This window comes from Lynx rufus, unplaced genomic scaffold (genome assembly GCF_022079265.1).
Source record: "Lynx rufus isolate CCGP_SWC_20201006 ecotype Redwood Valley unplaced genomic scaffold, mLynRuf1.p SCAF_24, whole genome shotgun sequence".
NCBI lineage: Eukaryota > Metazoa > Chordata > Mammalia > Carnivora > Felidae > Lynx > Lynx rufus.
This window is the reverse complement of record NW_025814839.1, coordinates 3,727,823-3,749,798: the sequence shown is the minus strand read 5'-3', so window position 1 is coordinate 3,749,798 and position 21,976 is coordinate 3,727,823. Positions and strand designations below refer to the sequence as shown.

The 21,976-nt window shown below is 48.0% G+C and overlaps 1 protein-coding gene across 1 annotated transcript in view; it reads right to left on the bottom strand.

Annotated features, from left to right (window-relative positions):
- Positions 1 to 21,976, bottom strand: part of CUX2 (cut like homeobox 2) — a 263,190-nt gene that overhangs the window by 42,113 nt on the left and 199,101 nt on the right. Inside the window, 1 exon segment of the mRNA XM_047088255.1 lies at positions 18,272 to 18,350. Coding sequence (XP_046944211.1) covers positions 18,272 to 18,350 — 79 coding nt within the window.

Below are 21,976 nucleotides of genomic sequence, written 5' to 3'. Positions count from 1 at the left end.
CCCTGTCCTCCCTTTTAACCTCTTTCAGCTAGTTAATGCTTAATCACCTTTCATATTGCAACTCAAATGCCACTTCTTCCAGGAAGCCTGCCTTGACCAGTCATTCCTCCAATATGAGCTCTCTCAGCTGCCTGCGCCTTTCCTTCACAGCTCTCATTTTAGTTACACTTCTCATTGATCAGCAAGTCCACCTAATTATCACCCACTGGACTGCAAACTCCACAAGGGAGGACTGGGACTGCATCTGATTTTGCTCCCCTCTGGACCCCTCGTGGGTGAACGAAGTCTGCCACGCAACCTGACCCAGTAAACATCTGCTGATGGAAGAAACGGGGCAGTGCCTATACATAGGAGCCTTCAGGTCCGGCTGGAACAAGGTCGCCTCTGCGTTTTATCCCTCTCCCTCACCCCCTCCCACCCCTGTTTGCTTAGGTGGCGGGAGGCCTGACAATGGGCGTTTGTGCCGAGGTAAGCAGGTGCGCGGGAACGCTGCCGTCTTTCCTCTGTCAGCACTCCCCCCACGCCCCGTCATTAGGCAGGGCCTGCTCAGCGGGGTATGCCATTATGTCTCCCCGGGCTGATGTAATTATACATTGACATAATTAACCCAGCAAGCGCATTAGGCAGGCCAGCTAAAAATTCATCTATAATTATTTGTTGTGTGCATGCTAATGAGTCCATCTGCACTGCCTTTGTACAACACGGACAAATTAATTTACAAGTCTGGATTTTTTAATAAGTTCAAGAAAATGCTTCCTATTGTGTCCTGGTTTTTCAGAAAGGAAGAGAAAGGCGACAAGCACTTGCCGAGGTCAGGGAAGTTAGATAAACACGGGAGGGTGCAGCTCCGAGCGGGCCATGGAGGGCTCACTCTGGTTCCAAGAAGATGGAAAAGATCCAGCTCGTGGCTTGGGGGCCTGCTGGCCACGAGCCTGCCCAAGCCAAACAATTACACTTGGGTGATAAAGGGTATCATCCGCCCCATTTCCAGGGATCAGGTATTGACACTTCATTCTGCTCGGGGGCCCTGTGGGTCACTCCTTGCTGCTTTGCGCACTCCATCCAGGGGAAGCTGACCTCAGGTGGGCCCCTGGAGGAGAGGCTAGAGGACCAGGGTTGGCCGGATCCCCATTCGACACATGTTCAGCAGATTTTAAGGCTCTGGCTTTTTGCCTTTGTTTGCTGGTACAAGGTAGAACATAGTGGTTAAGCTCACAGAATCTGAAGCCCAGCTCTGGGTCCAAATCCCAAGGAGCCTTGAGCCCTGTTTCCCCACTAATAAAGTGGAAAAATACAACAGTTCCTAATTCCTTGGAATTACTTTTGGGAAGATTCTGGCTCCAAATTGGCCAGTAACTTTGGACAGTTAGTCAACCTCTCAGAGCCTCCATTTTCTATTTTCTCATCTGTAAAATGGGGCCACGTGTGTAGGGTGTGGTTGTGATGTTTGGAAGAGAGAACGTAGATAGATTTTCAGTGCTAGGTGCATAGCTGGGCTTGGTAAATGTGACAAGGCTGCTGCTATTAGCTGAGAGGAGGCAGCACGCCTGGTCTTGTGACCTGGAGGTCAGCTGTCTGCATGGTAAATGCTCTGTGGAGTCTCGGGACTGGCAGGGCCTCATATGTTTTTATCAGCCCCTGGGAGATGCAGAATCCAATAATCCTCCTTTAAACTGTCCTCTGGGACCCAAAAATTCCATCATGGAAAGTCATACTGGGGAGGGACTGAAAGGGTCCAACGCTCCCCACCCCAGGGCACAGAGGGGCTAAAGTGGGGGTCCTGTGACTTCCCTGAAGTTGGCCAGCGAGTTGGTGGCAGGACTGGGACAGGCCCTTGGGCCTCCTCTTCCCACACTTCCTTTCTGGTTCCCGGTTTGAGGGGAGAAAGTGGCAGGGGGTATTAGGCTGTGACCGAATCTAACAACCAAAGCACTCTGCATGCATTAGAATTCCTTCAAACTTCACCACAGCACTATGTTCCCATTTTAGACAGGGAAGCTGAGGCACAGGGGGCAGGGTGAAGTCATTTCCCCAAGGTGAGGCCCAGTAAGGTAGATGCTGCTACTCCCCATTTTTCAGACAAGAAAATAAAGGCCCAGAGAAGAGATGCCATGTGCCAAAGGTCACCTAGCTCAGAAGTGGCAGAGGTGGGATTTGAGCTCAGGGTACCAGGCCATTCTTTGTAGTAAGTAGGCCAAACTGCCTTGAGGCAGGGCATGGGAAGTTTCTACTTCTAGCCAGGAGCATGAGGCTGAGGGCTCTATTCATCTTTTTCTTTTCTTTCTCTCTTCCTTTCTTTCTAGAGAGAAAGAGTGTGCATACGAATGGGGGAGAGGGGCAGAGGGAGAGAGAGAGAGAGAGACAGAAAGAACCTTAAGTAGGCTCCATGCTCATTGCACAGCCCGATGCAGGGCTGGATCCCACGATCCTGGGATCGTGACCTGAGCTGAAATCAAGAGTTGGACACTCAGCTGACTGAGCCATCCAGGCGCCCCTGAGGGCTCTGTTCTTGGCTTTGCTGTTGGCTTGCTGTGTGACCTTAACTAAAGCACCAGAGGTCTCTGGGTTCTTCGCCGCTCAAATTCCTATTACATGTGTTTCAACACCGTATATCAATCAGACAGGGATGGAGTCCTGCCGAGGTGAGTGCTTTTGGCCCTGGGCTTATGCCTTAGAGCTAGGATCTACAGGCAGAAAGATAATTTCAAACATCTTCACAGGTTAACTTGACATAAGAGGTATGAATGTTGTGAATTCCCAAAGCAGCCTCAGACAAAGGGAGAGGGGGCCAGGCTGGGAGGCTGAGGATCAGCCTGTTGTGACATCTACAGAGAAAGCCACTTAGGCACTGTGTGTCTCAGTTTCCCCGTCAGTAAAATGGGGATAACAGGATCTACAGCAGAGGCTGTGCAGGGATTCCGGGAGCACGCCGAGCCCCATGACAATGCCTGGCCCCCAGCAGGCTGAGTGAGTGCTGCCTTTATGCTTATAGTTATGACTTGTGGCAGCCGTGGAAACCTCCTGCGAGAAGCTGGTGACATACCACGTGCTGCACTTGCCATCTGCTGTGGCATCAGCTCAGGGGCCATGCTTGCCTGGGGCTGCTCCCCTCAACTGGGCCCGACAGGGGTTGCAGAGCTAGGCCACTCCTGCTGATGCTGGAACAGGCAACTCTTGTATCGTGGACTGAACGGTGTCTCCCCAAATCCATGTGTTGAAGCCCTAACCCCTGATGTGGCTGTACCTGGAGACAGGGCCTTTAAGGAGGTAATGAGGGTTGAGTGAGGACATAAAGTTGGAGCTCTAATCCCACAGGGCGGTGTCCTTATGTGGAGAGGAAGACACCAGAGCTCTCTTTCTCTCTGCATGTGCACAGACCAAAAGCCATGTGAAGACAGCGAAGGCAGCCATCTGCAACCAGGAGGAGAGCTCTCACCAGAAGCCAGCTCTGTTGGCACCTTGATCTTGGACTTCCGGCCACCAGAACTGTGAGAAATACATTTCTTTTGTCTAGGCCACTTGGTCTGTGGTATCATTACAGCAGCCTGAGCAGACTAGTACATCTTGCTTTGGGGCTGCCTGTCAGCCTAGCTGGGACTTTCTTTGAGGTTCCTCCCACCAAGCCTCCTTCCTCCCCTCCCCTCCAGGTTCGGATCAGCACTGCCATCTAAAGGCTCTCCCTGCCTCCTCCTCCTCCTCTTCTTCATCCTACATAGGCATCTCCCCCATCACCTCTTGCATATCTAATGCCATCTTAGCATCGGTCTGCTTCCATGGGACCCAAACCAATATGTGACTACTCTTTCTCCTCTTGGACCCTTGGTTTTCCCATCTGTCAAATGGGGACAGCCACAGTGCCTCCCCTGTGGAGCTGCTGCTAGAATCTGCAGAGCCTGTGGATGCGAACTGAAGCCCACAGTATGGTGCTGGCATTGTCCAGTGATGAGTCTGGAGTGGGCAGAGCTCACGGGGTGGGGGTGGGGTACATACAAGTCCATGTACAGGCTTCACTCGGCACGAGCTTGTTGAGCATCTGTGGGGGGCACGGTGATGCCTTGTCTGTGTATAACTGATATCCCAGTCACAAGGATATGGATGGGGATTTATCCTAAGGACAGTGGAAAGTGACAGGTTCCATTTGCCTTTTTCAAAGGCTCATCCAAGCTGCTGTGTGAAAAATCAGCTGTAGAGGGAGCCAGAGGGGAGGCAACTGTGAAGGTCCAAGCAGCTGAGATCAGGGAGGTGGCGGAAGTGGGGAGAGTGTTCAGATTCCAGAGGCAGACGGGAGGAACTGATAGTTCTTCCTATCAGGGTACTAGGTTGAATAGTGTCCCCCCCAAATTCATGTCCATCCAGAACTTTGGAACTTGACCTTATTTAAAGACTTTATGTTTTAAGTAATCTCTACACCCAAAATGGGGATCAAACTTTCAACCCCGAGATCAAGAGTCGTGTGCTCTACTGACTGAGCCAGCCAGGTGCCCCTTGAACTTGACCTTATTTAGAATAGGGTCTTTGCAGAAGAACTCAAGTTAAGATGAGGTCCACTGGGTTAGGGTTGTCTAATCCAATAACTGGTGTCCTCCAAAGAAAAGGCGACACAGAGAGAGACACACAGAGAAGACGGAGGCAGGGATTGAAGTGATGCGTCTACCAGCCCAGGATGGCCTGCTACCACCAGAAGTAGGAGAGACAAGTGGAACAGATTCTCCCTCAGAGTCTCCAGAAGGAACTGACCCTGCCAACAATTTTGGACTTCTGGCCTCCAGAACTGAGAGTGTACATTTCCGTGGCTTTACTACATAGTCTGTGGTGATTTGGTATGGCAGCCCCAGAAAACTAATACATCATGCTCTGGAGGACAGAAATCCCAAGTCTGTTGACAGAACTGTGCTCTCTCCATCTGTTCCATGCCTTTCTCCCAGCTTCTGGTGTTGCTGGTAATCCTTGGCTTGTAGTTCCTTGGCTTTGGCTCTGTCATCATGTGGCCTTCTCCTCTGTGTCTCTTTCTCTCCTCTTCTAAGGACACCAGCATACTGGGTTAGGGTCCACCTAACGACCCCTTCTTAACTTGATTATATCTGCAAAGTCCCTGTTTCTAAATAAGGTCACATTCATGGGTACCAGAGGTTAAGACCTCCACATGTCTTTTTGGGGCACACAATTCAACCCATACTACATGGTAACTGACTGGATACCAACTGTGAGAGAGTCAGGACTGAGGGGCTGCCCAGACTCCAAGTCCCAAAGGAAGGAAGTCCTCACTCAAGTGTAAACGTAGTACTTCCCTCCTGCTGTACCCATTTCACCTGGCACCCAGGGAACAAGCCCGTTGTGTAAGAGGAAGCAGCAGCTCCTGGGCTCTCACTCTCCTGCGGGTTTATCCGCCCCAACTGTGGAGGCACTGGGCTATGGCTTCAGGAGGATCTGTGTCTGAAAAGCACACAGCAATGATGGTGTCATACTTCCCTGGGCATCTTCTACCCTTTATTTCCTCCCTGCTGGTGCATAGTGGGAATTCTTAGATTTTACGGTGTGTGGGAAACCCATTTCTTCCCACCTCCCCGATCTGGGAGAAATCACAGAGCCCTGAGCTGTACTGCTGGGGGTTGGGTTAGGGAGGAAACAAATTACTAGCATCCAGACGACTGGAAGATTGCCAAATTACACGTAGGTAAAAGGCTTGGCTGTGGTGGCTGGCAAATCCAAGGGTTTCCCGCTTACTTTATCCAACAGCATGGTTCGATCCATCAGCTAAATGTCACTGGCTGCTCTTACAAACACAAATTGAAAGAGAGAGAAGTGACAACAGATCTTTAAAATGTTTGGAAGAGGTTCCTCAGAGAACCTGACAGTCGCGGGGAGCTGGGGGCATCTTGCTTTCATTCCTCAGTCTTCTCTTTCCCCTTGGGGCCCTGCTATGGCTTTTCACATAGTAGGTGCTCAGTAAATGCAGGTTGTTTTCAGCTTCTAAGTTTGTGGTTATTTATTATAGCAACAACAGGAAACGAATAGTTTCTAATGCAGCCATATATTCATAACTACATTTTTTGGAAAGATTATTTGAGAGACACAGAGCACGTGAGCGGGGGAGGGGCAGAGAGAGAGAGAGAGAGAGAGAGAGAGAGAGAGAGAATCCCAAGCAGGCTCCACACTGCCAGAGCAGAAACGTGAGGTCATGACCGGAACTGAAGTCAGGAGCTGGATGCTTAACCGACTGAGCCACCCAGGCGCCCCTCACCAGTACATTTTTACTGAGCACCTACTATGTGTCAGACACTATTACTTCACTTGCCAATTGTTTTCTGAGCATATGCTGTCTGCCAGGGAAGTTTCCGAGCCCTGGAGATAGAGCAGTGAATAAGAGGGAATTTCTGCCTTCCTGGGGTTGACGTTCTAGAGAGGAGAGATGGACAAAGGACAAATAAACCAATGGCAGTAAGTGGGTAGAGAAGAAAAATAAGGCAGGGTCAGGGCAGAGAGTGGCCTGACATGTGTGGTGGGGGAATGGTGCTAATTGAGGCAGGCTGGTCAGGGAAGGCTTCTTGAAGGAGTGGACATTTGAACAGAACCTCGAAGGAAATGAGGAAGCACCGGGAGATACAGGCCCCATTAGTCTGAGAAAGGGTAGTAGACCCTTATGACCAGCTGCCCCCTGCCCCAGTTACTTTCCTAGAAACACAACTTAGCTCGACCTTCACAACAACTGACCCAATTTAAAGATGAGAATGTGGGGCTGAGAGAGGCTGGCAATGTCTGGGGACTTTTGGTGCCAGCTTCACCCCCCTTCCCTGTAGGCTGGTCCGCGTGTTGCTGCCGAGGGTGGTAGGTGGGTTCAGAGCAGGCTCTGGCTATCCAAACACTAGTTTCTGGTCTTTGTTCCCCAAATTCCAGCTACCATCAATCCTGGAATGGGTGGGGCCCCCATATCTGGGAAGCTAGGACATGGGGTAGACAAGACGCCCTGCCAGTATCTTTAGTCAGAAGCTCCAGGGAACTGATATTTCCTCACCCCTCCACTCACGTATGCCAGGCGCTTTGCATATATTTACATCTCATTTAATCATCAAAACAATCACCTGAGGGATGCTTATATCCCCATATTCCAGATGAAAAAACTGAGGCCTAGTAAGGTCACCAAGCTAGAAAAAGGCGGAGCTGAATTTGAACCTACTGCAATCCAAATGCCAGGCACTGGCATACTCACTTCACAACTGCTGCATCCACCTGCCCCTAAAAGATTACCAACCTAACATTTGTCCTTATGCGACTCAGAATTTTTAATTTTTTTTTAATTAAACAAAAATTTTTAAGAGAGAGAATGAGTGGGGGAGAGGGGCAGAGAGAGAATCTTTTTTTTAATGTTTGTTTTTGAGAGAGAGAGAGAGACAGAGACAGAGTGTGAGCAGAGGAGAAGCAGAGAGAGAGGGAGACACAGAATCAGAAGCAAGTTCCAGGCTCCGAGCTGTCAGCACAGAGCCTCATGCGGGGCTTGAACTCAATGAACTGTGAGATCATGACCTGAGCCAAAGTCAGACACTTAACCAACTGAGCCACTGAAGTGCCCCAAGAATCTTTTTAAAAAATGTTTATTTATTTTTGAGGGGGGGGGGTGGGCAGAGATAGAGGGAGACAGAGGATCCGAAGCAGAGAGCCTGATGCAGGGCTTGAACCCACGATCCGTGAGATCATGACCTGAGAAAAACCTAGGTGCTTAATTGAGCCACCCAGGCGTCCAGAGAGACAGAATCTCAAGCAAGCTTCATGTTCAGCATGGAGCCTCACACGGGGCTTGATCCCACGACCCTGGGATCATGACCTGAGCCAAAATCAAGAGTCGGACACCTAACCGACTGACTAAACCATCCAGGCGCTCCTGTAACTCAGTGTTTTTTAACTTAAAAATACTTTAGGGGCGCCTGGGTGGCGCAGTCGGTTAAGCGTCCGACTTCAGCCAGGTCACGATCTCGCGGTCCGTGAGTTCGAGCCCCGCGTCGGGCTCTGGGCTGATGGCTCAGAGCCTGGAGCCTGTTTCCGATTCTGTGTCTCCCTCTCTCTCCGCCCCTCCCCCCGTTCATGCTCTGTCTCTCTCTGTCGCAAAAATAAATAAACGTTGAAAAAAAAAATACTTTAAAGGAATACCCTGTTACATTATTGTAAACATAATTGGGACCCTGCATCATAACCAGGAGGTGCTTTAAATCATAAAAAATAAACATAAAGAGGGGGCGCCTGGCTGGCTCAGTCAGAAAAGCATGCAACTCTTGATCTCGGGGTCATGAGTTCTCTATACCCACGCTGGGTATAGAGATTACTAAAAATAAATAAATAAACAGATAAAAACTTAAAAAAATAAACACATAGAAAACAAACAAGAAAACTGATGTTGTTAAATTCTAGTTAGATGCCATTTCTACCCAAGGCCGTGAGCCCGAGGCTGGATCTCCCTTGGTTAAAAGGGGAGATTCACAGGCATTCCATAGGTGTTTAAGATGCTCTGGCACCTGACTAAAACTTCATCTAGAAGGAAGTAGGAAGGTGACAGCTGGCACGCTATGTGTTCAAAGTTTCAGTGCTGTGCCAGGTACACTGAAGCTGCTCCCTATGTCAAGCGACCTCACCTGGGGAAGCACTGGGTCCCACCCAGCCCCCAATCTCCAAAGCGACCTGTGTCCCCCTCTCTGGCATCTGGCAAGCCTCATACCCTGGTGTCCGGGAAAGTGACAAAACATCCCCACAACTCCTCGTTTGGAGCCAGGGAGCCCCGGTTTCTGCCGGGCTCAGCACTTCCACCCGAGACCTTTCAGCCAAGACACGCAGCTGCCCAGAGCCGGGCCGGGACTCCCCACTTCACTCCTGCGACATACAGACAGTCGATATATAGATGAGGGCAGCGGCATTGGGAATCAAACGGCCTTAGATCCAACCTGAATGAAAAAGCCCAAAACAGGGGACCCGAAATCAGAAATGTTTGACTACAACAAATCTTTTGGATTAATTGAGCACGCTGGCAGACACAGAAGATCAAATGTGAACCATCCGAGGGGGCAGGTCCTGCCGGGCGTGCAGGGAGGGGGAACGTCGTCAGGAAGTGGGGTGCCTTTGTCTTACAGCCATCAACCTGCTCTTTATGCATAAACTGCTTAATAGAATGACTAATTCATTTTGGTTACATTGGATCTAACCCCTTAGAGAATACTGTCAACGGATCTGTAATATTTTAATACCACACCAGGCTTTCCAAAGGCGTTGTCGAAGGAGATGGTTAAAACATCATCTATTCCATCTTCTACCACTAGCTGATGCTGTTGGTGTTTTTTCGGAAAGTGTCTATGGGGTTGGCGGGGGGAGAGCCGGGGAGATAGGAAAAGCTGTCTCATTCCTCCCACTGTGTCCATCTGAAGGAAAGTGGCATTCGGAGCTTTTTTTAGGAAAGCTGGAGCCGCGAAGGCTGTCCGAGAGGCTGTTTAGAAACACATATATGCAGAAGTATGCGTGTGCCCCTCCAAAATATCTTTGAGACAGAAGCCTTCTCCCATCTGGGCCCAGGCTCTGGGCGCCTGCATGGGTGGGAGGCTCAGGCTATTGGCGGCAGCAGCGAGACTAACTTTGATCCTTTAATCTTAACTCTTCCATAGCAGATGGGGCGTAGGACCCTTACACGAAGCCGTGAGCCATGTGTCCGCCCACCCCCTCTTCCCTCCACCGGCTGCTTTGGGGGTCTTCTGGCTTAAGCATGGACAGAGGGGCTGGAGAAGGTCTTCCTTCTTGGCACGGGGTGGTGGTGGTAATCACAACACTACCAACATAACTGCAGTTACTGTTTACTGAGCACTTACTAGGTGCCAGACACTCACAGGACTTTTGCACTCTTCACCATGCTTAATCCTTTCAGAGGTACCAGGAGGTAAGTGTGCTTCTCCAGAACAGGAGACAGGCTGAGAGGTAGAACCAGTTACTCAAGCAAGGTCACCCAGCCAGGAGCAGCAGAGCTAGGACTCAAAGCCATTCCCATTAGAATAAAAACAAAGTTCCCATATCCTGAGTTTCACAAATTCTAGACAGGCAGGGATAGTGTGTATTTTTGTTTGTTTGTTTGTTTGTTTGTTTGTTTTTTGTGCCCACCTCCTCCCAGGGACAGTGTGTTTTGCTTAACACTGTGCTCCTGGTCGTGAGTGGAGTGCCTGGCAAACAGTAGGTGCTCAATGAATTGCATGGGGCTACTACTCTGTGCCAGGCGCCATGCTAAGGGCTCTCCATTCTCTCCAAATGCATCAACTGGCCTATAATTAGATAAGATCATTATCCATATTTTACAAATGAGGAAACAGAGGATCGAGTGCAGTATGAAATGGGAGGCACAGAACGGGGGATTGGTCCTGCTCTGTAGGCGGGTCCGTCAGCCTGGAGTCCTGCTGGTGCTCCTCCTCACATCACTCTGTTCCCTGAATTCGGAGCTCTGTGACTCCGTTTCCCCTCAGTGAAAGTACCAGGATTTGGAGCCCGGGGCCAGAAGAACAAGGAGTTCTTGGCCACTGGGGGTTAACGTGTTCCTCTTTCGGGTAACACATTGCATTTCAGCAAAGGGTTCACCCTCTTAGTCTAGAACCTCCCAATCTACTGGCAACAAAGACACTTGGCTGTTTGTCACTCTCTTTGGAGGTCAAACCTCCAATGGTTTTGTCCAAATCCTTTTAATTTTTATTTTTAGTTTAGAGAGAGAGAGAGCACGAGCGGAGAAGAGGGGCAGAGGAAGGAGACAGAGAATCTTAAGCAGGCTCCGTGCTCAGTGCTGAGCCTGATGCAGGGCTTGCTCCCATGACCCTGGGATCATGACCTGAGCCGAAATGAAGAGTCAGATGCTCAAGCTACTGAACCACCCAGGCAGCCCATCAATTTTTAAATTAAACCTCAGCTGGCTTAGGAGCCAAGCGTCAGGATTTAGGCTCTACCACTCTCTGCTGTGTGACCTTGGGTAAAGTCTCTGAGCCTACATTTTCTCAGCTACACAATGGGACAGGACGGTGGTCCCTACTGCCAAGGGGGCTTTGGGGATCATGAACTTGTTTCTGTTGGGGGCTGGGCTCACTGTCTGACACACAGGAAGCACCCGAGAAACAGCCACACAATGACGGTAGCTTACGCTTTAGAACCAAGTTCAAAGAGTGTCTTCTTTGGCTGTCCTGCCTTGGACCCCTTTTTCTGCTGGGTGTTCTGGCCATCTGTCTTTGGGTTATGTTGTCCCTGCCAGATTTCGAGTCTCTGAGGGCAGAGGAAGCTTCAAGCTTGAATTCCCATAGGGCTCAGCACTAGAAGGTGCTCAGAGAGTGAACTGGTGAAAAGCCACAGCTGAAATGCCTGTCTTTCCTTCTGAAAGGGAACAGCCACGTATTGAGCACCTACTGGGTACCAGCATCATGCCAGATACTTCCATTTAATCTTCTTCTAGTCCTTAGTTACCAGGAGTAGTGAAAGTCAGACAGGTGGCCGTGGGGAGAGAGCACTTCTGACAGAGGAAGTGGCAAGGGCCAAGGTGTGGCAGGAGATGGTGGGGTAATACCTTCTAAAGTTAACTACCATTTTAGGGAAAATCTGACCTTGTTCCCTACCGGATCAAGTGAGCAGAGGCATATTCAGGGAGAAAAGGAAGGAAGTGAGAGCAAGCAGAAACAACAGTTTCTCATTACACTAAAATCCTTGTTTCCTATATTTGTGAAAGTGGCTTATCCACTAGATGGCGGTAGAACAAGTCATTTAGGACAAATGTACAGCTAAAATCTTAACCTCCTTCACTACTTCCATCAACCTATATTTCAGATGGTTCAGATTCATATTTTTAAAAATTAAGATCACAAAAGTACTAAAAAAGCCCCTATAACCTTTAATCAAGAAGGGGTTTTAAAAGAATGACATGAAATCCAGAAGCCATAAAGCAAAGGTTTGGTAAGATTCCCTGCTTTCTGCAAATATTTTTTGAATGCCTGCTATGTATCATATACAAGAGATTACAAACAAAAGGCAAACTAGGGGGGAAAGATAGGAGACATGTTTATCAGGACAAAGGTTATTATCCCTAATATACAAAGAGTGTCTACAAATCATTAAGAAAATGATCTCATAGAAAAATGGGTTGCATGTACATGAATGGGTGATTCACAAAAGAATATGAGTGGTTCATAACATATGAAAAGATATTTAGTGTAACTAATAAATGAATGAGCACAAAATAAATCAAAAAGGAGAAAAAAATTCTTATTCTTTCTGATCACTGATCCTGGGTTTGTGGTCAATGCGTGGCTATGATATATTTTCCTTCCCAAGTTTTCTTCCTTGTCCTCAGAACTACAGCACAGTACCAGTAAGCTGTGCATTCCAGAGCACCCTAAATGCCCAATGTTGGAGAGGGGGTCCAGTAAGTTACAGCACAGTCACACAAGAGACCATTACACACGATGAACCAAAGTTACCCAGGACTTTTAATAACACAGGGAAATACAGATGCTCATGTTGGTTTAGTAAAAGGAAGGACGATTCAAAATGGTACAAGCAGAATGAACGACCGTTTTGAAAAAATACGCAGGGAAAAGATCAGAAAGAAGAGGTGTTCCCACTGCTTCTCCAGTAGATAGTTTGCCTTCTTTCTACCTTTCCGTATTTTCTGAAGTTGACAGTTGTGCATATGTGGCTTTTATAACTGGGGAAAATTTTTTTAAAACCCTAAACACCATAAAATATTTTCCTATTCCAGACTTAGTAACTCTGTTGCCTAAACTGCTCACCTCATGTCCTCGATAAATGACAGAGCCTTGAGATTATCAGCAAAGACCTGTGATCCATGTAACTTACATTCTGATGCCAGCTTTACAATGGGCTGGTTATTAAACCCTGCCAAATGCTTTCATGCCTAGCATGGTGAATCCTATGTCAAATGGTGAGTAGGTTCTAGTATTATCTTTCTGCTAAAGACATAGAAATCAGAGCTCAGAGGGGTGTGGGCCCTTGCCCAAGGTCACACAGCTCAAAACCACCAAGCTGGGAGTCCTACCCAGCTGTGTGTGACCCTGCAGCTTGAGCACCTAAGCTGACCAGACTTGCCTCCTGAAAGAAGCAGCAGGGAGAGAAACGCCTGTCAGGAGCTGCCATCTCCTGCACTGGATTTTTAAAAACCAAAGTAAAGCAGAAAAAACATTTTGGGGCACTCACCTCTCTCTTCTTATCTCTTCAGCAGTGTTCCTCTGCCTGCCCTCTTACTTGCTCTCTCCTTGTTTCCTTTTTTTTTCATTTTTTTCTTTCTTTCCTTTTTTTTTTCCTTTTCCTTTTAACTAATCACTCAGTTAACAAGTTAGCTTTGTGAAGCTCAGGTCGGTACCTAGTGACTGTGAGCGTGATAAAGAAATCAGCCGCCACCGATACAGAAGTCAGAAAGGTTTAAATCAAATCATCCTCCACAACAATGACATTAATTATGCTTTTAACACGTTTTACTGCTTTTTTTCTCACTTCACGCCACATCTGTGTGAACAATATCCAAAAGATTTACGGTTTTCTTTCGTAATTACAGACATACAGGCTGCACACTTATCAAAATACTTGCTGAGCAATCACGCCATATCGCATTCTCTGCCAAAGATTTGTGTTGGCAGCAGTCATTCAAAACAAAAATGTTGAATCAGGACTTGTGTGGCTTTGGAGGGGGGTGGAAAGTATTTCGACAAATAATTTGCCTGTCAAGAAATATAAAAACAGGAGAGTGTGCATCCTGGCAAATTTTCTAGGAGTGTTATTTTTCTGGAGGGGGATGGAGCAGTGTGTGTGTGGGGGGGGGGGGGGATAGCGAGCAGGGAAGCTCTGAGCACCAAAAACACATCTGACATTTGGTTCTTGTGTCTGAGGATAAAATTTAATGAGAACAAAAATATGTCTTCCTAATTCCCCTAAGAAATCATTAAAACATTTTGTTATTCTTAAATGTCTCGAAAATGAATTAGAGCCCCTAAAGGGGCCGTTCGAACGGTATGTCTCCATCAGTTAAGGCTCCTTTTCTCCAACTCAGTGACAGCTAGGGACGTGCGTCTCCCCCGCCTCTCCACTTCTGGGGAGCAGAGTTGGGAAATTAGACGCGTGGAGTCAGCACCAGACTTGGAACGACCCTTTGGGGAGAGGGCAAGAGGGCATGAGGGCCTTCTGGAAAGCTCCGCACCAGTCCTGGGACCTCTCACAGTCCCTGGCTGGCACTGTGGCCCTGTGATCGTGTAAAGTGAACCCCGGAATTAACGGCTCTTTGACAAGCAAGGGCCATAGCCTCTCCTCGCCCTCAAGCACTAGACTTGCTGGTGCTCCCCGAGGTTTGCCACTAGCGATGATCATTCGAGCGATGATGTGGTCACCACTGCCACCGGAATGCAAGCTCCCTGAAGGCTGGATTTGCATCTGCAGGCTCACGGCTAGGTCTGCAGTGTCTAGCAAGTACCAGGCACACGGCAGGTACTTGATAAATGCTCTCTGAGTAAATCAACATGTGACAGGCAGAGGGCTTTAGGTGAAAAGGCACCTTTACATTCAAATGCCTCTTCCCCTCCCCCATTTCTATATCTGAGTCTTACTTCTAATTCATTCAACAATTATTAGGTACTTACTGGGTACCAGATTCTGGGTATACAAATTCAGTATGACTCAGTCCCAGGCTTAGAGAATTTCACTTCTAGGGAAGCCAGACACATACATGATGATGAGAATAGCTCAGTCTCCAATTTCTACAAGAAGAGGCTGAGATTCAGAAGGTGAACTAATTTGTCTACAGTCACCCAGCGAGTAAGTGGTCCAGGTAGGATTCCACCCTGAGTCTAGCCCGGAGCCTGGAAAACAAGCCTGTCTCAGTGCTGCCCTTGATGCTACAGGGGAGGTATATAGGCCCAGAGGATGAGCCTTGTGTGGGAACTCCTGGGAGACATCTGTGGGGTCTGCTGTGGGTCACTCTCCAAAGTCATTAGTCACGGAGACCTTAAAGACTGAAGAATGATGGAAATTAAGAGGGTTTATTTTCCCATGATTTTTCCAGATACCTCTGATGAGAGCAGAGACATAAGCAAAGTGCCTGCCACGAATGGGGCCTCTCAGCCACATGCCTGGTATGGTCCTCAGTGAGGGTGACACCTGCTGGGGCTGTGGACATGGCTGTCTAGGCCTCTCGCCCCGCAGCCATGTCCCCATAGTGGGTGTAGAGCCCTAAGGGCCGTATGGTCCAGCCTCAGCCATTCTTGCTGCTGAAACATCCTCATTGAGAAGCCCCACGCAGCATTCTGCTCTCCTGGGACTAGAGGGCAGGACCAGGGCAAGGGGGGTGTTTGTAGTATGCACATGCCTCTACATGAACGGTGGCCCCAACATATATCCATGCCCTAAAGCCTGGAGCCTGTGAATGCGACCTTATTTGGGAAAAGGATCTTTGTAGATGTAATTAAGTTAAGGATCTTGGTAGAAGATCATCCTGGATTGCCTGGGTGGGCCCTAAATCCAATGACCAGTGTCCTTATAAGGAGCTGAAGGTTTGGGACCCAGACATATGGAGGAGGGGCCATGTGAAGACAGAGGTACAAACTGGAATGATATGGCCACAAGCCAAGGGACATCTGGAGCTTCAAGAAGCTGGAAGAGGTTAAGGAAGAGCCCCTCCCCTAGAGGGACCTTCATTTTGGATTTCTGGCTTCCAGAACTATGAGACAATAAATATCTGTTGTTTGAAGTCCCCCACTTGTTACAGTAGCCTCGGTAAATGAACACAGACTCCCTTGTGTAGGCAAGTTGTCACACAGAGCAGACATTCTGGAAATATTTGTTGAATGTGCTGAGACCTGAGCCTCGCTGCTCCTCGGGCATCAGACTCAACCTCTTTGTACCCCAGTGAAGGGGACTGGTTGACCTGTTCCCTTGGGGCTTGTAAACACAGAGGGCAGAACAATCTCTTTTCCAGGTAAGTGCTTGCTGACTGTCTATCTATCTATCTATCTATCTATCTATCTATCTATCTATCTATCTATCAATTTGAGACAGAGAGGAGAGAGAGAGAGAGAGAGAGAGAGAGAGAGAGAGAGAGCAAGCAGGGGAGGGGCAAAGAGAGGGGGAGAGAATCTTAAGCAAGCTGCATGCTCAGTGCTCAGTGCACAGCAAGATGTGGGGCCTGATCCCATGACTGTGAGATCATGACCTGAGCCAAAGCCAAGAGTCAGATGCTTAACTGACTGACCCACCCAGGAACCCCAGGGGGAGTACTTTTTAAACTCTGACATGTTCACAGGGCTCGGGGAGCTTGTGAAAATGCAGAAGCTGACTGGGGCCTGAGGTGCTGGATTTCCAACCAGCTTGCAGGGGGACCACACTTTGAGTAAACAGGCTGAAGGATTCCCTCTTCTCATAGACCATGGGACATGAGGGACAGCCTCAAGTCAGCACTGCTGTGTCAGTTGCCCAGGGCTGCCGTGAAAAAGTGCCACCAACTGGGTGACTGGAAGCAGCAGGTATTTACTCTTTCACAGCTCTGGAGGCCAGAAGTCTGAAATCGAGGTGTCAACGGGGCCCTGCTCCCACTGAAGGGCCACAGGGGAGGATCCTTCTCACCTCTTCCAGTTCCTAGTGGCCTCAAGAATTCCTGGACTTGGGGCCACATCACTCCAACCTGTGCCTCTGTCTACACCTGGCTTTCTTTCCTTGTCTCTCTGTGTCTTCTCTTCCTCCTATAAGGACGCTAGTCATATCCAGATGGTCTCATTTCAAGATCCTTAACTAATTACATATGCAAAGACCCTGCTTCCAAATATGGTCATATTCTGAGGTTCAGGGTGGACGTAAATTTTGAGAGGACACTACTCAAGCTACTGTGGTTGCCCACGACAGATGGAGTGAGGGACCTTCTCACCCCACGAACACAAAGCTTCCACAAACGACCTTGACCTCGGGTAGAAATGATTTTGTCTTATCCATGGCTTGGCTTAGTTGGGATTTCATTTTCCTCTTCATAAACCCCAGCCCCAATCACCAGATAGTACCGATTCCTGGGGCTGTGTGGAGGGGCCCGGAAAGGCCTGGGGGGCTGTCTGGGTGGAGGGAGTTAGCACAGCGAGTCCCCTCCCAGACCCACTGCTGTTAAGCAAATCACTACACTTCTACGGGCTTCCTTTTCTGAGTCAAGGAATGAGAAGGTGGCACAGGATGGGCCATTTTGGAAAAGGGAAACTTTTTACAGAAATGTATCTGTATGTCTTAGGTGAACAGCTCAATGTTCTTAAACTGCTCACTGCTCTGTGATTGACACCGAGATTAAGAAACAGCATCTCTGGCCCCCAGAGGCCCCTGATAGGAACTATCGCCCTCTTCCAACAGAAATCACTCTCTTGACTTCTAACAGTACAGGTTAATTTTTTTAGTTGAGGTGAACTTTCTAGAACATACAATTTACCATTTTAAAGTGAACAACTCGGTGGCCACTGGACATTCACGATGCTGTGCAACCACCACCTCTATCTAGTTCTAGAACATTTTTATCCCCCCAAAAGGAGGCCCCGTACCCACAGTCACCCCCGCCTCCGCCCCAGCCCCTGGTAACCACCAATCTGAGATCTGTCTCTAACAGATTTGCCCATTTATGACATCCCGGTATGTGTGGAATCTTACATTATGTGACCTTGTGTCTGGCTTCTTTCACCGAACGTCATGTTTTTGAGGGTCATCCACGGTATAGCAGGTGTCAGGGCTTTGTTCCTTTTTATGGCTAACTCGTATTCCACTGTATGGATGAACCAGTTTAGCTAGTCACCCGCTGAGGCACACACGGGTTGTTTCCCCTCTTCATATTTTATGTAATAGAGTCACACAAGTACGGGTTCTTTTGGGTTTGGCTGTCGCTGAACATAAAGTTTTTGAGGTTGGGGAAACATTTTGAGGTCTTTCCTCTGGCACCCTCTGTCCTTCGTGGCAATGGGATGGGGGTTCTGGCAGTCAAGACATGTGGCTCCCCAAGAAGGTCCAGGTGGGAGATCTAGCTCCCTGGCTAATACTGGAAGGTGGTGGGGGAAGGTGGAGGAGTGTGTGGGGACATGTCACGCCAGACTGTGGGCCGTCTCACCCCTACAAGCCTCACCTGGGCAGGGCCTAGCCTAACCCAGGCATCTTGGCCTGTTCTTAGATCCCACTGACGGGAGGTCCCTGTGTAATGACCTAACGGCTGGCTGTTCCTTGTCATGAATTATTCAGTTAATGGAAGCCAAGTGTTTCTTACCTGGTGCTTCAATTAATTGCTTGTAAACGCTCAGGAAAGCTGCCTCGGCCTCCTGACTTCTCTTACTAAGGGCCACCACCTTTGGAAACAAGAGAAAGAGTCATGTGTAATCATGGCATCTGAGTCTAGAAGAAAATAGGATCATTTTCTGTATCTGCAAACATGGGATGGGGAGGAGGAGGGGAAATGAAAGTCAAAAGTGTAGAGATTAGAAAGTCCAGGTTCAAGGGTGCCTGGGTAGCGCAGTTGGTTAAGCATCTGACTCTTGATCTCACCTCAGGTCATGATCTCACAGTATGTGAGTTCGAGCCCCGCACTGGGATCTGCGCTAACAGGGTGGAGCCTGCTTGGGATTGTGTCTCTCCTTCTCTCTGCCCCTCCCCAGCTTGTGCTCTCTCTCTCTCTCTCTCTCTCAAAATAAATAAAGACACTTAAAAAATAAAAAAAAGAAAGTCCACATTCAAATCCTGGCCGTACTGGATCCTAGCTGTATGACCTTGGGCACATCACTGGCCCTCTCTGATCCTCAGTTTCCTCAGCTGGAAAATGGGTGAAAACTAGAACCTCCTATAAATAGGCCTCCCAGGCCTCTTATGGGGACTGAATGAAGCTGCATGTTAAGTGTTTAGCACAGGGCCTGCAACAGAGTATTTTACTAACAGCTATTATTATTATCGCTGTTATTAAAGGGTAATGCTGGAGATTCAAATATGACACATGTTCTGGGGGAAAGTGTGACACATCTGGGGAACATTCCTAGCTACTGAGAATTAAAGAGAAATTGTTAAAGCTCTCATAAGATGGCAAATAGCTCAACACATGCTTCCTGACTGATGAAAACACAAACGGCTGAATGACCCAGTGGTGAAGAGTTCATTCATGCATTTGTTCTCTTGCTCACAGACTTTCTTCACTCTGCCGGTGAGGTTCCATAAGATAAATTTCAGCAAGACATTTCTGGGACATAGTGCCATCTCATCCCTCTCTGCTCCTGGCTACGAATTCTGAGCTCTGGCCTCACAGTGGCCTTGATGCTGGCTCTTGGTAGCCAGTCCCCTTGGCATAGTCCTGGGCCATCCCAGCACATGGCTAGAGCGAGCTCCTTATCCACAGGCCGCCATCCCTACATCCTTGGGAATATTCAGGGCTGGGTATCCCCCTTTGGACTGGAACATCCTTATTCTCTGATACTGATATACCTCTCCCTCTGGTGCCAACTTCTTCAATGATGAATCTATGGGGAATATCCACTTGTAAATCACCCTCTTGCAAAGTTGCGCTTTTCTTCTGAATCCCAGTGATGTCATTTGCAGGAGTGTCTGTGATCAAATTCCTTCCCTCGATGTGAGCTCTGTGAGTACATTGTCTGGTGCACAGAAGGTACTCAACAGAATTTGCTGAATGAACAAATCTAAGCGGGTTGCACCAACTCAAGGTCCTGCCTGTGATGCCATCCTGGAAATGAGAGGGGCCAATTCTGAGACAGTTCATTCAAAGAAGTGGCCAACTAAGGCACAGGCCTTGGGATCAGGTCACCTGGGTTCAAATTCCAGCCCCACTACTTACTGTCTTTGTGTCCTGGAGCAGATAGGTCATTTCAATCCCTATGTCTCTACTTCCTCCTCTGTAAAATGAGGATAATAACATCACACCCTCCCTTGCTGGAGGATCAAATGACTTAACACATGTAACGCCCTTTGTATAACTCATGGGATGCATTAAGTCGCATATATGTCACCTCTTGGTATGACCGACCCCTTCCTTCTTGCCTGTTAATGGGGACAGGTTCTGTCCAGCGCCGGGTGATCAGCCTCAGGTGCACTTATCTGATGTGATACAAAGACCACCTGAGAAGGCCCTGCCTCCACACACAGCACACTGGGAAGAATTCAAAAACCACAGAGGTTCCCCTAAAGCTTCCAACATGGAAGCCAGAAATCACACGTGGCTACTGAGTACTCGAAATGTGGCCAAGTCCAAATTGAGATGTGGTGTGAGTGCAAAATACACACAGGGTTTCAAAGACTTAGTAGAAATAATAATAAAAAAAATGTACAACAGCTCATCGGCATTTTTTATATTGATTACATGTTGAAGTGATAACATTCTGGATATTCTGGGTCAAATAAAATTTTTTATTAAAATTCATTTCACCTGTTTCCTTGTACTTGTTTTTCAATGAAGGTACTATAACATGTAAAAGTACATCCATGGATCACATTATATTTCTATTGGACAGCATAGCTTGAAGGTTTTACAAGGTCCACAGAGAATTCAATATTTAAGAGGTAGAGGGAAACGTATGGTTCATGTTGAGTAAATGATTTTGTTTTATTATTTTTTTATAAGCATTATTTTTTTAAATGTTTATTTATTTTTGAGAGGGAGAGTGCAAGCAGGGGAGGGGCACAGAGAAGGGGACAGAAGATCCAGAGTGGGCTCTACACTCACAGGAGCAAGCCTGATGTGCAGCTCGAACTCACAAACCGTGAGATCATGACCTGAACCAAAGTCAGATGCCCAACTGACCGAGCCACCCAGGCACCCTGAGCAAATGATTTCAAAAAGGTCAGTATCAAAAGTTCCTTAAGTCTCTTGCTGTTATTCTGAGAACAGCCTCCAGTATTTTTTTTAATTTTTAATGTTTTATTTTAATTTGAGAGACAGAGAGAGAGAGAGAGAGAGAATCTGAAGCAGGCTTCAGGCTCTGAACTGTCAGCATGGAGCCTGATGTGAGCTGTGAACTCACGAACTGTGACATCATGACCTGAGCTGAAGTCAGATGCTCAACCAACTGAACTACTCAGGTGCCCCTAGTCTCTGGTCTTTTAAATTCCAGAGTGAATGACAGTCTTTCATTCATTCAGCAAACATTTCCTGAGCACCTGCTATGTGCCAAGCACTGTGGGCTGAGAACTCAGTGATGAATAATGCAGACTTGAGTCCTACCCTCATGGGACTCACAGTCCAGTGGGGAGATTGACATCAAAGCAGATTCTCCAGATAACTCATTAACTACAAGTGCTAAATGTTTCGAAGGAAATGTACAAGGGGGCTTTGAGAGTGTGTAAGTGGGGAGGGTGACCCCACTTTGAGAGGGGTGACCCAGTTTGGTGGGTGGAACATTAGGAACTGTCTCCTGGAAAAGAAAAGGCAATGGTAAACATAAAGAATGTTCCAGAATCTAGGAAAGGTAGAACATCTACCAAGTGCAGGTAGATTTTAGTTTTTGCTGAGATGGACAAGACACAGTTTCTGTTCTGGGAACTCAGAGCTAAGTGGGAGAGCTACACCCAAGGGGAACCATAATAAGAGAGGAGGTGATGCAAACGCTGGAGTCTCTAATGTGATGAGGGAACAATTAATTCAGAGTTTGGGGGGGGGCATCCTTGATGGGCTAATAAAATAATAATAAAATTATAACATTCAGCGTTTACCATGTCCCAGATGCTCTTACTATCCACGATCATCTCTCCCCACGGACACACCAATCATTGAAGGTCATTATCCCCACTATGCAGATGAGGAAACTGAGGATCAGAGACACTGAATAACTTGCCAAAGATCACCCAGTAGGTAAATGGCAGAGCAGGATTCATGCCAGGTCTGGGGGTTCAAATTCCTACTCTGAATCCAGATGCTGGCCCCTTTCTCCTGGATAGAAAAACCCTCAGCCAGTGGGGATAGTCACTCAGACCCCACGTG